The sequence below is a fragment of the Xiphias gladius genome, chromosome 2 (assembly GCF_016859285.1).
Source record: "Xiphias gladius isolate SHS-SW01 ecotype Sanya breed wild chromosome 2, ASM1685928v1, whole genome shotgun sequence".
Lineage (NCBI taxonomy): Eukaryota > Metazoa > Chordata > Actinopteri > Istiophoriformes > Xiphiidae > Xiphias > Xiphias gladius.
In genome coordinates, this window is record NC_053401.1 from 5,516,811 (window position 1) to 5,533,449 (window position 16,639).

The 16,639-nt window shown below is 44.7% G+C and overlaps 2 protein-coding genes across 2 annotated transcripts; both read left to right on the top strand.

Annotated features, from left to right (window-relative positions):
• Positions 1–6,879: 6,879 nt before the first annotated feature.
• On the top strand, positions 6,880–8,092 carry myf6 (myogenic factor 6). The gene is made up of 3 exons (XM_040148845.1): positions 6,880–7,395; positions 7,782–7,875; positions 7,983–8,092. The coding sequence occupies exons 1-3, from the start codon at positions 6,880–6,882 to the stop codon at positions 8,090–8,092; spliced, it is 720 nt and encodes a 239-aa protein (XP_040004779.1).
• A 3,328-nt stretch (positions 8,093–11,420) lies between these two features.
• On the top strand, positions 11,421–15,291 carry myf5 (myogenic factor 5). Its single transcript, XM_040147541.1, has 4 exons — positions 11,421–11,590; positions 12,970–13,442; positions 14,418–14,490; positions 14,749–15,291. The coding sequence occupies exons 2-4, from the start codon at positions 12,990–12,992 to the stop codon at positions 14,943–14,945; spliced, it is 723 nt and encodes a 240-aa protein (XP_040003475.1). The 5' UTR covers positions 11,421–11,590; positions 12,970–12,989; the 3' UTR covers positions 14,946–15,291.
• The last annotated feature ends 1,348 nt before the right edge of the window (positions 15,292–16,639 follow it).

Genomic DNA, 16,639 nt, shown 5'->3' on the forward strand with positions numbered 1-16,639 from the left:
TTTTCTGCTCATAATTTGAGGCAGCAGTTTGAAAAAGAGGACTGAGAACAAATAAGTAGTTAGCTTGCTTGATAATATGTTCAGCATGAACAGATATAGAAGCACAAGTTTTAGGTAAGAGACCACTCATTACTGGCCATACTCTGAAAAGTCAATGGGAAGAATGCTTTCTTTTGCTAAAGAAGATTACTTTTTCAAACTGCTATTATTAGCATGTATGACATGTGAAATTATTTCTGGCTGGTAATGAAACTGGCTAATAAGCAGAGCCATAGAGAGAAGGTATTTCTGCTTATTGTAACCACCTGTTGCAGCCTTTGTGTCCGCGCTTCCATGGCACATGAAATGCCTTTATTTTTTTCACTTTTCTGTAATGAACGGCTCCCCCGCCTACTATGACTGAAAGTTTTTAGGGGGTACTTGAAAAAAAACAGAAACAATTTTGAACAATTTAGGCCTGGCAGACCTCATCTGAATTAGACCTCATCCCAAATATGTATGAATCACTTGAGTGACAAGCTAACGGTACTGAACAGCAGTTCCATTTTGCAAGGTCAGCACACAGCCTTACCCTTCACCAAAAATGTTTCCTTTTACGGTGTGGAAAACAAAATTCTTCCTCACATTACAACCCCAGTGACAGTTTCAAACCTACTGTCGTACATGCAGATGGTCTGCCGTACACACTTCCATTTGTGACAAGATGATTATTTCCTTAGAAAGGTCAGAGTGGGTAAGCACAAACCGCAGAAATGATCCATCCATCGTTCATTTTCTCTTTTGGATCAGTCTCTGATGAACTTCTGAGGAAATACTTGTCACTAGTGTCCCAACAAAGTTTCAAAGGATACATAACTTTATAGAGATATGAGCTGTTTTTCCATTCATTCACCAGACCCTCTTTGCTGCAGAGTCAGTAGACCAGTGATCCTGGAGGTCAAAAAGGTCGTGATCCCAGGTGAGGCATTGTCATCGGGCCCACTGCCACGGTACTTAACCCCTGATTGGCTAATTCATATCCCAGGTGTGGAGCTGGGTTATATACGGTGTGTCCGTCACGGTGCTCAGGGTTTCCGCTAAAACAGCCCAATGAGTGTGCAGCCTGTCTGAGGCAGGAGGTCCAGTAAAACCATGGGGAGGTGTTTGATGGGGGGGGTGAGCCAATAGAGAAGAGGTCCTGCGGTTCATGTTCATTATCAGCTCTGTTTTTGACCCCCGTGTCAGCACTAGTTCTAACTGGATAAAGCTTCTAACACCTGCTAGAAGGAGAAAAATCACATGGACATGACCAGTGTGAGCAAGCCCCTATATGAAATGTAAGAGAACATGATAGGGCTTGGTGGTTTAAGGTTTCTGAGACTGTCTGAAAAGTTGAGATGAGTCGAAACGAGAGAGAAATAAAGTGAGGATTCAAGAAAAGCGGCAAAAGATTAACTACGGCAAAACGTATATTCTGATCATTCAGTAACACCAAACCAGCATGTGATTACATTCCCTGGGTTAAGTGGGGCACTGACCACTGATATTATTAATATTATTTGGTCGGAGTGATTAATTATTACGCATAGTTCACCAGGATACCGTGTTGTGTACTAGCGTTCTTACAAGCCACCAAGCTTCAAAGAGACTCACAAAAATACTGAATGAGTCAGTTCCTTCTTTAAAAAGAATGCAATCACCACAGGTAGAATGTATCTGTAGCATTTTGGTGCATTTCATTATCTCTTCTTCACCTCTCACCCAGTAGTCATCGGTTATTCGCCTTAGAAAAATTGTTTCAATCTCCGAGGGCCACCACAGCAGATACTGACTGTCCCCTGCTGGGATCACGTCCTATTTTATAGTTCAGAATATTGAGGCGCTTCCAAAGTGCAGAACTTTCCCTCCTCATTCATTTCATGTAGCCGGAATCAGGAACGTAGGGCGATGTAGGAGTAAATAACTCCAGCTGAACTCATTTTACCTGACGGCTTATTTTCTGCACGGAGCTTACTATCTTAAACGTTGACATATTGCTCTTTAAACTCATAATACAGCATCGTAATAAGAAAAGTAAAAGATGTAGGGCTGTATACTGACTATAAAAAACATAAATTCATAGTTTTATAAATTTTATTGAAAGGAATAGTTTGACATTTTGGAAATTAAGCTTATTCGCTTTCTTGTTGAGAATGAGACGAGAAGATTAAGAGCGTAGCATATAGACAGGAAGCACCGGGAAATAGCTAGCCTGGCTCTGTCAAAAGGTTAAAAAAAACAAAACCAAAAAGTAATAGCAAGTCTAAATTTTAATAATTAACACATTATATCTCGTTTGACAGAGCCAGACTAGCTAGCTTTATGCTAAGGTAAGCTAACCACCTGCCAGCTTGAGCCTTATATTTAGCGCTTAGACATGTACAAAGGAAGTTACAGTGCCTAGCCAAGAGGTAGTCCCGCACGCGATGCCCCTCGAAGTGCAGCTTGGCGTTTATACAGTTCGGTTTTTGGTCAGATTAAACAAACGAGATATATTGTGCTAATGAGTGAACTTCAGAGGTGCTGTTTGTCAGATTGTTGTTGGGGCAAGACAGAGCCAGGCTGGCCGTCTTCTCGTATCCAGCCCTTGCGCTAAGCTAAGCTAACCCTCTCCTGGCTGCAGCGTCATATTTAACGGACAGCCCTGAGAGTGGTAGACCTCCTAGCTCTCGGCAAAAGAGAAAAGACGGATTTTTGGCCTTTTGGTAATGGTCAGTTGCTGTAAAATGATGTTTTTATTTACCAGTGCAGCACAATCCAAAAAGGAAATATGCTACGCTAAACTTTTAAATAAGATCATTGTGTCAGCTTATACATTTAAACTCAAATGTTGTCATAAGTATCCATCGTTTAGATGCAGAGTTCAGTCTGCAGAGCTGATTGACTGGATTCCAGACGGATTTACGCTTCCCTCAGTCCATCCTGACTCCACCTTCTCCTTCCCTGACAGGCCAGATCCTACGGTTTGAGCTCCCACCCCGGCTATCCCATGATTCTCACTGACAGCTGAAGCGTCAACCCCCGTGACTCTGACGGGAATTTATGGTCCGTTCAGGATGCACAGTAGCCCTGGGGAGAGAATACACGCTCGGGGAACAGCAGGGACACGACTCCATTCATCTTGAAAATGTGTCAACGTTTCATTAAATGAGGCCAATTATAGTTTGAAGTCAGGCTTAATTTAATCCATTTGGAGCGACAGTTTATCTATATATCATCATTTTTCATTCATCATCATTTTCACTTTTCCTTTGCAACTGTGACTATTTGTTTGCATGAAAGCAATGAAGTGGCAGTGAATGCAGCACTAGTTTTTATTTTTAATTTTTATGGAAAGTATAGGATGCAAAATCTGTCCTACCTGACAAAGGTACACCGAAACCAACACCCTTAGCTCGAGTGAACTTAATGTGCCACACGCACACACACACACACACACACACACACACACACACACACACACACACACACACACACACACACACACACACACACACACTCAGTCCCGCTTCTAAATTGTACATATCATTTCTGCTGCATGACAAGGTCAAAAACAGCAAATCAGTAATAAAAGCTACAGTGTATTGCTTTCCACAAGTGACTGCCCATGAGGATACCTCACCTCTGATAAAAAAAAAAAAACAATTAATTTTTATCAACAAGAATTCCAAGCAGAAAAAAAGAAATATGACATTTTGAAGTAGCAGATAAAGCACAGGTGTAATTAATAACAATCATGCATCTGCAGAGCTGGGGCGTACCAAGCTCAGGACACTGGAGACTGGGATTTGTGTCCTGCATCGCACAGGTTTAGGCTGCTAAAAAACCTGGGGTAAGCTTTTGGAAGTGTGGTGGTTTAGAAAAAAACTGGGAAAAATTAACACACCCTCTCTCTTACTTAAAATCAGTGTGTTGACTTTTTTTTTTAGGATATAAAAAAGACATCAAACCTTCCCCCCTAGCTCTATGTTTCTTTTTAACCATATACGCTGTTGCGGAACAGTCGTATTTAAACAAACTTGGCTATTGTGCACGCTGGCTCACTGGTATAACACACCTGTTGCACCTGGGCTTTACCTGCTGCAAAACGTCAAAAAGGTTTCAGTAAAATAGGCCTAGGCTGAGCACACTGTTTGACCGACGTGTATGTATGTGATAAAAAAGTAGTTCTTCGCCGACTATAGATCGACGATAGCAGGTGGAGCCAATAACATCAACTAGGGATCTGTTCCGATGCCATACCGGTGGCTCGGTGTGCTCTTATTAGTGGCTGCGAGACGGCTCTGTGTTTGTTCACAACCACATCACCGCGAGTCCGAGGGGCAGAAATGAAGACACCATTCACACCGAGGACCCACTGATCGCGATCACAAACTGAAGATAACCAACAAAGAATGCGAAGCCGATTTATGATGCACTCACGCGTGTCCGACTCGGATCCTTCTCAGATTCTCCTCTTCCAGCCTTGTAGTCAGATAAATGGATATTAAACCTGCATGAATTATTTACGTTGCGTTACATGTTTGTAGGACAATTTGTAGCCACGCATATGTGAAGGAGATACTGTGTTGACTTGTAGTAGTATCTCAGACACCCTAATAAATGATGGAAAGCATCCGAGAATCTGAGCCTCCCGTGGCAATGTAACAGAAGCTGGGAGGGGGGGGGGCCTTCCAGAGGGTAAAGCTAAAACCTCACTGATTGTGCAGCAGCATGCCGTAGTACACACATCTCACAGCCTAAGCAAAGAGTGGCCCTCCCCCTCGAGGTCCCTCTAAGTTTGACTGATTCAAAAGTTGCTCTTCATGTTTCCACCAGTAAATAAACGGAGCGTCTCAAGGTTCTGAATAGCTGCTATCTGAGGGCAGGTTTGCCTTTTCTGTGTCCAACGCTGCTGCCCGACGGGTCCATCGCGTTCAATTCCATAACACAAGGTCCCGCAGCCGTACAAAAATAGGAATCCCTCACATTCCCGCCTGTAAATGTTTCCAAATGTAGACCTTTCAGGTTGCAGCAAAAATGCCACAGGCTATATATCACCTCCTCACAGGCTTTTATCTCTTTTATGAATCTGAGATGAATGAGCCACGTTTCTATTTATACCATCCTATACATGTGCTTCTCAAAGCTGTTTTGACTCTGCACATTCCAATCTATTTATGTTGGGATTTTCGAGAAGTTACAATCGGCCATTCCCTTCCCGCCGGCTAAAACAGGCATGACACATTTGAAGTGTGCACGGGATTATGTGGTTTCTGTGTAGCAAAAATACCATAATCTCAGTGGGAATAACTGTTGTACACGTTTGCTTCATATAAAACGCCCAACCTGCCTTTTGACCAGCACGTGTGGAGGTTAAAAACGCTGTTGGAGGAACTTTTTCTTCAAGAGTTCCACTGAAACTGTTACCAGAGGTTTGAGGATTATCCAGAGTCATGGGGACTCTGATTTAACACACTATAATGTCGTTGTAAGCAGATGTAGATTAATGTATTTGTCACCAACAAAAACTCCTGGCGGCACCCGTTACTGGAGGCTGGTGCAGAAACAGATAATGGGCAACAATATAGTGAAACACAGTTGTCATCATACAAAATATGTCTTCGTAGGAGACGTTATGATTGTTCACGATTGAGCTCATATCCTTATATCTGCTTAAAACCACATTAAAGTGTGTTATAAACCATGTATTAAATGTTTATACAGTGCTTATCAATGCTGACTGGGGGGGTTAAAGTGTTACCACCTTGGTAGTATTATGATGGTGTGTGTGTGTGTCTTGTTTTCGAAATTTGGGTGAACTGAACCTTTAAGATAAATGCTTTGGTACCACTTTTTTTTATTTTAAATGCCATGCTTTATTATATGTTTATAAGTTGTAACTAATGTTTAATGAATGGTATATTAATCAGTTATTAAAGCTTGGTAGATAAGCACCAAGCCCACTGATAGGTCAAGTTTTGGGTTGCCAAGGTTGTGAGAAATCCATTGGGGCGCTTTGTCTCTTAATCTGAGATTTTTTTTTTACCACCTGCTTTCTGGAGAAGAGCTTCAAGGCACCCAAACCAAAACATATCTATCAACAACTCACTGACATCGATAACTGCAGGCGTGATGGTGTATTACAGACTGAGGAGGCCACGAACAAGCCGTAATCGTTTGATCATTTTATAGTGATTGTGATTTATAAAGGCAGAAAGTGCAGTGGTGTGGTACACACACAAAAAAGAATTCATTCAGTCACATAAAAAAAAAAAAAAAAAAATCAGGTGATGCTGTGGGATATACATCAGTGAAAAAGGATTTTTCAAAACCTGGCAACGCCGAGGTTGTTCTTTCAAATGCCACACCATGATGATTTCAAAAGCAGTGATAAATTATCCCCCAACTGTTGAGAAAGCCATCAGTTACATGTGCAAGTCATAACCCCCCGTATAAAGTATGTGCCACCAGTACTTCTCCGTGTTCCCTCGCTTTCAGTTTGTGCCCTGTTGACTGTGGAACAACAGTATCTGCTATGTCTCCCACTGTCCTGGGGGCAGCGCAGGGAAATATGACTGTGTAGCCATTTTGTCCGGATGCCGATATTTAAAGCCCCTGTCGTGAAACCTGAGGTGACATTTCAATACCTTGTGAAGGCCTTAATGTATGTTTATTTCCCACACAAAGTCAGTAGGTTTGTAAAGACCCATTTAAAAAAAAAAAAAAAAAAAAAAAAAAAAAACATGCTCGATGCAGTGTGACAGCCAAACTGTTGGATAGAGTTTCACATTCTATATATAAGCCTGGCGACTTGTGTCCCTGCTGCTCTATTTAAATGCCAGAGTCCCACTGTCAAAACAGAGAGAGGGGCGCAACAATATGATGGACCTTTTTGAAACCAACACTTATCTTTTCAATGATTTGCGCTATTTGGAGGACGCAGATCATGGACCACTACAGCACCTGGACATGGCGGGGGTGTCTCCTCTGTACAACGGCAACGACAGCCCGCTGTCTCCGGGCCAGGATAATGTTCCGTCCGAGACCGGGGGGGAGAGCAGCGGGGAGGAGCACGTCCTTGCCCCTCCGGGACTCCGGGCGCACTGCGAGGGCCAGTGCCTCATGTGGGCCTGTAAGATATGCAAGAGAAAGTCGGCGCCGACGGACAGACGCAAGGCCGCCACGCTCAGGGAGAGGAGGCGGCTCAAGAAGATCAACGAGGCCTTCGAAGTGCTGAAGAGGAAGACCGTGGCCAACCCCAACCAGAGGCTACCCAAGGTGGAGATTTTACGCAGCGCCATCAGCTACATTGAGAGACTACAGGACCTGCTGCAAACGCTGGACGAGCAGGAGAAAAGCCAAAACGGATCATCCCATAACTCTAAAGACCATAGTGTAAGCTAATATTGGACACAACCCTCATAGTATTCCCATTAATATTCCTCAAGAGTCCTTCAGTGTGCCTGTGATATTCAGATGACTTTATAAGGACATCATAAAGACTTTCTTATTATGACATTATGATGAGTTTACTGCATGTTTTTCTCTCACTGTCACTACGATATTTTTATTCAAGGTGGGGATATTCAGTAATGATACCACCAATGTCACTTGCTAACAAACACATATCTTATTCTTATTCTTCATATTTCCCTGCGACCGTTCGATAGTCGTAATCATTTACTTGGCTCATTCGTGATGTCCATCCTAGCTCTGTTTTAGGAGTAGCCCGCAAGTGTTTCTCAGCGACGATCTTCCTTCCTTCCTTTGGGTTTCTACAGGTGGCCGGTCATGAGTACCACTGGAAAAAGTCCTCTGAGCCCTGGCCGACCTCCGCTGACCATTCCACCGCAGCAATGATAAACCAGAGAGAGGGTAAACCCGTCAGACCTCATTGCCGACGAACGGCAATTACGATGGAAACCAACTGTCAAGTGAGATTAAAGGTCAATGGTTTGTTTTTGTTTTTTTTGTGTTTTCAGGAGCCAGTGAGTCCTCTGCTTCCTCCAGCCTCCTGCGTCTGTCCTCCATTGTGGACAGCATCACCAACGGCGAGAAAATCGGCTTCAGCGAGGACGCCTCGGAGAACTGAAACATTAGTGAAGACCTTTAGTAGACGACATTGTTTATCTCTAAGTTATTTCCACGATAGTCGGCCATTCTGGCTTCTGTTTGTTATGTAGCACTAGCAACAAATTTGTACATATTTTATAATAATGTGATGTTTAGATTTATTTATTTTGTATTCAAAGGCAGACAAACTCTTAAAAAAAAACTATTATTGTATTTAAATATTTGTACATAACTGACCATTAAAATAAATTGCTACTTTTGCAGTATAGTTAACCACTATGTTCCTCATTCTTCAAGGGCATGCTAGAAAGGTAACTGGTAATTTTCATCCAGTTCCCTGTGGTTGTATTGCATTTGACAAACAGAGGCCATGCAAGCGTCAGACCGTATCCAGTCTAGGATCGGTGCTTTTTTTGTCCCCGACTGAAATGTACAAAGCTTCTAAGATGTTGTAACTGGTCACCGTGCTCCTCGCGACATCTCCGGGCTTTACCGGTGGGTTCCATTAACTGAGCAAAACCCACCACCGGTTCAAACTCTACCAGGTCCCCCAGCATTCGCGGCTATTAGGAGTCCAGAAAATCTGCCTAAACTGCCCTGGAATAGTTTGCTGCCGAGGCTGCTTCTCTTCCTGGCTGCTCCAACTGGCATCCAGCGGGCCCGATCCCACAACAGTAACTCGAGTCCCCCCCCCCCCCCTGCAAACACGGCGCGCCTCCCACCCTCCTCTCCTATCATATGTTGGGGACATGGAAACTTGGGCTGCAGGCATGAGTGCAAAGCCCAGCGGGATAATGAAGTTATCTGAGCCATTTAGGTCTTAATTCATCATCGCTTGCTTCGTCATCACATGGCGAAGCCTTTACATGCGAGCTATTAAAATGCGTGATATGATGCTAACGGCATTGAAACCTGCCGGGTCTTGTTGTCATGTATTGACCTGGGGGCTTTGTTGATGATGTTGGACTCCCTCAGATCTCCGTGGATGACACAGAGCCCTGTTTGACCACTGGGACTCTGCCTCATCTCTCAGGCCTGCGGTCGACACGCACGTGGTGCAAAGTGTCAGACATGTCTATCGGGTTTATCAGGAGCTGAAGACCTGGATGCAAGCAAGGGGAAAATAAAGCTATTTCGATTCAAGCACTGTACTTAAGAACAAATTTGAGGCACTTTGCTACTTTAAAGTACTACTTTTTACCACCTTTACTTTTCTCCAAAACCTTTTCTACTGCATTAGAAAGGACCAGGAGGAGAGTGCAAACCATACTTAAATTTGAAGGTTAACCCCTTTTTGGCCTTTTTAGGGGTCTAAGAAGTGCATTGAGTGACTGCTTAAAGATGCCAACATGCGCCACAGAAGGATTCAAAAGGTGTTTTGTGCCCACAGCAGTGAATTTTGGTAATCACGTGTGATACTTGCTTTGTCCCTGGACCTTATAATTGTTCATTTTTAAGGTTTTGTTTCATATCCATTGTCTGTTTTGTCGGTCCCATTTTCAGGTGCATCAGGTATCTTTTATTCATCAACTGATTAACTGCATGAACTGTTTTTTGTTTTGTTTTTGTTTTTCCACTTAGTGGCTAGGCGGGCTCCCGAGCTGTAGCACTTCTGTTCAGCCGCATGTATTTGATAGTCACAGGTTCTGTTTCAGATAAAACCTTCATCCTAAACTGATAATAAAACTACCCAAGTATATAAAGCAGTTAAAGTCGTCTCCTACTTGACCAGTTCCACCATCAAAGTGCTGCTTAAGCAACGCAACGCAGCACTAATAAAATCACAAAAACTATAAATTAGACAATAATTCAACAATTGATATGGGCCATTCTTTATAATGAGTACTGCTTTAGATGGTGAAATAAATTTTACTGAATATACCTCTGTACTTTTAAGGACAAAAAACTGAACGCAGGACTTGTTCTTTTAATGGAGCGCTTCTACGTTGCTGTGTACTTTTATACGAGTAAAGGATGTGATTGCTTCTTCCGTACCGCAGCTGAAATAAAAACGGAAAAAACGTACAGTAATCCAGGGCTCTGATATGGCTCTTTTCAACAGAGCCATTCACATCTTTTACCAAATATCCTGTTTTCCGACGAAGCCGCGCAGAAACATGATAGCTCCAAACAGTAATGTGGTTTTAATGGGCTCCTGCTCTCTCACTCGCTCCCTCTCACTCTGATAGCGGTGTTACTTCATTCGCAGCTCCGCCGTGCAACTTCCAATTTCATGTCTGTTTTTGGAAATTACTGCATATTACCGGCACTGTAGACCTGACATCCGCAATCACAATCTGTCGTAGAGAAAAGACCTGTTTGGATCAATGTTGGTACTTCTTACTGTCTGAAACGTAATGGCTTCATTAATGTAATTGCATTTTGGGCAGCAAGGGAAGTTGTATTCGCTGCAAAAGCTGCTTGAGACCGTGCTGTCTTATTTTTTATACTTGCTCCACCAGACTGCAAGCACGTACTCCCCACAAACAGCCCCAACTTTCTCCTGTCCAACTTTACGGGGATTTCAGTGTTACCGATGACACCACATAATTCTCATTGGGCTGTCGAAAGGGAGTGTTTCAACAGCCAAAGCTGATGAAAGGTGAGCTGTTAAAGGAGGGGGGAATAAGCCTGGAGGCTGAATGCTCTGATTTATCCAGACTTCCCCACCGAATATCCTGCTAAGAAAAGGATTCGGTGCAGTAGGCCCGTCAGTGCACCTCTTTCTGCTGCCAAACAAATGGTGTTGCCACTCAAAATGTTATTTGGTTCGCTAATTCTTATGGGGAATGTAAAATGGCCTTGGATTTTATGTGGAGGAAAAATAGCCTCTATCAGTTTTCTTTTAACAGCATTAAGCATGCCTTTTTGTAAGCACAGTGCCTTTATGCTTCACCCAGAAACAACCACCCCCCCCCTCCATAAAACTAACAACCACAGACGCATTTTGGCAATGAAAATATGCAAAAACATAAGAAGAAATAAAAAATGGGCTTCACTTTCCTGAGAAGGAGTTACAGAAGAATCTGTTTTTGGAATGTAGGTGATAAATTGTCCCACTGTCAGTGGGCTGGTGTTGCACTAAACAAGCGGCGTATCAAGTCAAAGCGTGAGGCAGTTAAGAAGAAATAAGGTTTTCAGGCGTGAGGGAGACTGGACATAAAAGACCACCTCCTGCCCTTCACTTAACTCTGTCTCTGACCCTTGAGAACAACAGAAAAGCAAACTCAGCCGGTTCCCAAGGGACCGACCGAGCGCACAGAGCGCGGCAGCGGCCTGTGCGCAGAGGCCGCGCCGATAGAAAAACCCCCGCCCGTTCCCAATAACACCATGTGCTGCGCCAATCTCACTCCAGCCTCAATTAGCTCCCGGTGGATGCCAGGTTTTCTCATTGCCGACGCTGTTCTCGGCCCAGGCGCCCTTTGATCTCCCCAGCGGCTACGGGCGCAGGCAGAGCCGATGTCTTCTTCAGCTGTGCTCTAATCCAGACCCCCGAGCGCAGTTCGGGGGGCGGCAGGTACTGGTGTTTTCTTAGGTGCGCGCAGTTCCCAGAGATGGGGGCTCGCCAAACGTTTCGACACATTGTGAGAAATATCCGCATTGTATCCTTGTAAGCTGTCAACAGCATCATTACCTAAGCCGGCGTCGACCCGCAAAAGCCCCACTCGGTCTGACAGACAGCCCCTCGTCCGCTGTGAGGACAAGACTTCCACGTCCAGCGCCCCTCGCGTCACCATCTTTATCAGATGTCCGCAGCACGTGAGGTGAATAGGGCAAACAGAGCGACATAAGCAACGTCGTTCGATACAAGTTTACATTGCCTGAAAGGTTGTGAGAGAGATGAGGTGATTGGACGTGCAAAATATGTAAAACAATGAATCAGTTTATTTTCACTTTTAATTTGTGCAGTGTAGTCGAACAGCCCTGAATTCCTCCACTCTTCCACCCACCAAAACCCCCACCTGAATGAAACCGACTGCACCCCAGTGGCCATCTGTTGTGTGCTGAATTGAAGCACTCGACCTGCGGCAATAACCTTTTAATGGTTAAAATTTGGCCCGCGGAGGCACACTGGTGCGGGGAATTGCGCAGTGGTGTCGCTTTGTGCAACTGCTGTTTTAATGAGCTTTGGTAAACAGGGATCGCCTCATTCGCGCCACCTCCAGTCATGAGCCGTGGGTGTTTAGCGGGGGCTTACCGCTGTAATGTGAATTCGCAGGGCTTGAAATGTTACACCTCCCTTTGCAGCTGGCCCGCATCTGCAACGCTGTTGTCTCCACCGTAAAAATTGGCCTGCATACTCCAACAAGTGGTCACCCTCCTTTTTGTGCACAGATTGACGAAACAAAACACACTCTCTTTAATGTTTACGTCTTCATAGCAAATTGTCACTTTACTTGTCGGCCACGACACGACGCCTGCAGGCCAGTTACAGATGAATCACGCAAAAATGAAGCGCTGTTGAGTATTTTTACGAAGCAAACCCTGTCGTGGTTAAAGCAGCGAACGTGCACCCACTCTCCTGAAACATTCCCAAGCATTGTATTCATCATGGCCTTGCAGGACAAGGGCTTTTGGAAGGAGAGGGATTGGTGAAGAGTGGGAAAACACCAGTAAGTGCAGATGTGGGAAACTCTGCAGGGTACTGGGGGGTGAGAGGCAGCGGTTTTTGGGATGGGGCAGGGAGGGAGTTGAGCTAACCCCAGCCTACCTTCTGGCTGGGCCAATGGGCCATGGTAATTAGATCTGGCCAATGTGGGCCCTGGGCTCTGGCCTCGGGGCATATAAGGGGGGCCTGGGGCAACAGACCCCTCATATCACTCAGAGGTCTCCTCTCTCTCACCCCGCTCCTCTACCCTCCGTCCTTCCTTTGCGCCCATCGCTCCATCCGTTCAGACTCCTTTCTTCAGCAAGCCATGGATGTCTTCTCACCATCCCAGGTCTACTACGACAGAGCGTGTGCTTCATCTCCAGACAGCCTGGAGTTCGGCCCCGGCATGGAGCTCGCCGGCTCAGAGGAGGACGAACATGTCAGGGTCCCCGGAGCCCCCCACCAACCGGGACACTGCCTCCAGTGGGCTTGCAAGGCCTGCAAGCGCAAGTCCAGCTTCGTGGACCGCAGACGGGCTGCCACCATGCGCGAGCGCCGGCGGCTGAAGAAGGTCAACCACGCTTTCGAGGCATTGCGGCGCTGCACCTCAGCCAACCCCAGCCAGCGTCTGCCTAAGGTGGAGATCCTGCGCAACGCTATCCAGTACATCGAAAGCCTGCAGGACCTGCTACGAGAGCAGGTGGAAAACTACTACGGCCTACCTGGAGAGAGCAGCTCTGAGCCAGGGAGCCCGCTGTCCAGCTGCTCAGACGGCATGGTAAGACCCCTGATCCACAGGTTCGGCCTCCTCATGCAAACATCCGGTGGTACAGAGTCCTGCAGTCCTGTCGCGGCTGTAAACCCACTAACATGTCCCTCAGAGAAATGAGGACTACTGCATGTGATACAGGACTTCATCTTGTAGGAGCTTCACCCAAAAAGGCCTACATTGTTGACTGTTGCCATTTCTCATTACCATGTAGAGTATTTCATTTCAAGGTAGAACCCGGATTTCCAGTTTAAAAACCTATTAATCAAAAGAGCTTGCTTTGCCCCAAGACCTCAATTACCACTCTTACTCTGCTCTCCCATAATTCTTTAATGCAAAGATCTATTCTGTAGTCTAACATGTGTCTCTTTTCTCATATGCGTATTATTAAAGGTCAGATTGAGTTAGTTTTTTTATTTTTTTTTATCAGCAACAGTCTGAAGGTGACAGCGTATCAGTTAATGCAAAAGAACTTTTAATGCTGGATGGAGTAATGGCTTTCCCACCACCGGACACTTTATACCCCTCATAAACCGAAGTAAATCCAGCGTTCTGAAGTCTGGCAGGAGAAACTGGGTGCTGTTCTGCATTCCATCCTGACTGCATGTTCTGCGACGCTGCCAGGATTTTCTGCAGATTTACTGGGAGAAAGTGTCATCTTGCACAAACCGGTGTTGCTTCCACTGATACAATCGATTCGCCACGCTCCGAGTCGGGCGAGGCGAAGGGAGCGCACACTGCCACTTTGACTTTAAGGTGTATGTGAAATAAAGAAGCCCATAACTTTGGAATTCAGGATTTATTAACCTGTCCAGAATATCATGAAGGGCGCTGGTTGCTTTTGCACTTTCCCTGCCTCTTCCTATCCCATATATATTTATACAATCATAGCACATCATATCTGTCTGCTGTTTTTTTTTGTTTTGTTTTTTTTAAGTGTTTGCAAGAATTCAAGGGTAAATTGGGTTTCTCCTTTCCTTCCAGGCTGGCAGCAACAGTCCAGCGTGGCAACAGTTGAATGCAAACTACAGCAACAGCTATTCATATGCAAAGAATGGTAAGACCTTTAGACAGCAACAGCAGCCTGATATGAATATGACATGCATTCCTTCCAGAATAGTGCTTTGAAAATCTAATAATTTAATGGTTAATGACTTTTAATGACTTGGGGCTTTCTTGCCTCTGTGAGGAGGAGGATTTAAGTATTAAAAGAAAAAAAAAAAACTGCAATAGTTCATATGTGGCATGGTATCAGCAGAAACTATCCTCGTACTGAGAACCTGACTGATCCCAGCTCTCCCGTCCTCTTCTGCAGAGAGTCCGGGCGACAAGGCAGCCGGAGCCTCCAGTCTCGAGTGCCTCTCCAGCATTGTGGACCGCCTCTCCTCAGTGGAGTCCAGCTGTGGACCGGCTGCTCTGAGAGACGTGGCCACCTTCTCCCCCGGCAGCTCCGACTCGCAGCCCTGCACGCCGGAGAGCCCCGGGTCCAGGCCCGTATACCACGTCCTGTGAAAGAGAGCCCCTCTTTGACGTGGGTGCGTCTGTCACAGGCAGTCGCTGTGCCTTTGCCAGACACCAGCCGCATTTCTCAGCACGAAGAGATAAGAACTAGTTTTGGGTAAATCTGAAGGAGGCTCGGCAGAATCTGACGACCTGTGGCAAGGAGCTTCTATATTGTACATGAGACTGTAAATATGTAATGTAAATGCCCATTTATTCTATACGTGCTGTTATACCCAATGAGACATATTTAATGATGACAGTTAATGTAATGTTGTATTATTCCAACATTAATTGGTATTTATGCAGTGGTATTTCTTACTTTTCATGTTGTTGTTGACATTAAATCTTTCTCTGATATGTGTCAAAGTTTGAGCTTTTGTTTCTTTGGAAGCTCTTCTTCTTTTTCTTCGGTTTTCAACGTGACCATGTGTCCAGATATCTCACCAATTATCTCGTTAAATTAGGAGTGTGGTGCGTTCGCAACTTTTTGACGCTAGTCCAACAGCTAAACTTATCATTTGAAGATAGCAGATTCACGTCCATTTGCATAACAACCAATACATGTCCAAAAAAGGTGGTGTTATCGCGCAGGGCTCGTCCTGGACGGTCTAGACTGTTCTCCGGCTAACGAGGTGTGGAGATCACATCGGAAACTGATAGAGGTCAGCTGATACCGTTATTCATTTTACACCGCTGTAATCACTCGTGGAGCCCAACTGCGTACGAGTCAGTCCAGCAATGCAAGAGCATCTCACCCCCCCCTAAAATACAAACATTGTTTCTGCGTCACAGCAAGGATTTAAATAAAAACTGACAATCCTGCTGCAAATATGTTAAAAAAGAAAAAAAAAGAAAAAAGAAAATGCTGCGGTGAGTTTCAAGGTCCAAATGCACATCTTGTCCATCTTTGATCACACTTTTGTTCTCTCTCCGTACCTTTGTTGTGCTCGGGAGCGTGTTTTGGGGGAGGCAGCGCCGTGCCTACCTGTTTGTTCTTTCCCGACAAATGTGAGTCATCATTAACACCCCCGATCATACCATCAGCACCAGAGTTGAGAACAAATGGCCTCTAACTGTGCTTATTGTGTGACTGGGGGGGGCGGGGGGGATAACACATGCCATACTGCGTCATTTCTTTGATCATGCTGCCAGAGAGCTATATTTTTTTTAGTTTATATTGTCTATTGAGAGGAAAGACATTTTTTCACCATCGCTGAAAATCTATATTTCTTTCATGTTTATCGTTCTCATGATTATATTGTCCACCCCCTGAATCATACTTCCTTTCCCAGTCTGTCCTGTTCGACATGCTCTAATGTGCTCTATCTGGTTTGAAAGGACAACAAACAAAAATAAAATGTCTCCTGTTCTTCAGATGTTCATGTATTTCAGTTTCTTTGAGTCTCTTTCATAAAGTCCATCTCCTGAAATATTTCAAAATACCGTCATTTTCCCTCTGGCTTGAGCATCGTGCTCCTTGTTATTGGTTGTGATTCTGATGGATGCTGAACCAAAGGTTTTCCTACTGTTGCTATAATATTCAGTGGTGGGATGTATCTAAGTACATTTATTTGAGAGCCGCATTCAAGTACGATTATGAAGTACTTGTACTTGTATTTTTATTTTATGGTACTTCTACTCCACTACATTTCAGAAGGAAATATTAAACTTTTTTTACTCCGCTGCCTTAATGTGACAGCTCT

Coding starts and splice junctions, on each gene's coding strand:
- myf6 (XM_040148845.1), top strand. CDS start 6,880: ATGATGGACCTTTTTGAAACCAACACTTATCTTTTCAATGATTTGCGC. Junction 7,396..7,781: donor ATAACTCTAAAGACCATAGT/GTAAGCTAATAT, acceptor GGGTTTCTACAG/GTGGCCGGTCATGAGTACCA. Junction 7,876..7,982: donor AATGATAAACCAGAGAGAGG/GTAAACCCGTCA, acceptor TTGTGTTTTCAG/GAGCCAGTGAGTCCTCTGCT.
- myf5 (XM_040147541.1), top strand. CDS start 12,990: ATGGATGTCTTCTCACCATCCCAGGTCTACTACGACAGAGCGTGTGCT. Junction 13,443..14,417: donor CCAGCTGCTCAGACGGCATG/GTAAGACCCCTG, acceptor CTTTCCTTCCAG/GCTGGCAGCAACAGTCCAGC. Junction 14,491..14,748: donor CTATTCATATGCAAAGAATG/GTAAGACCTTTA, acceptor CCTCTTCTGCAG/AGAGTCCGGGCGACAAGGCA.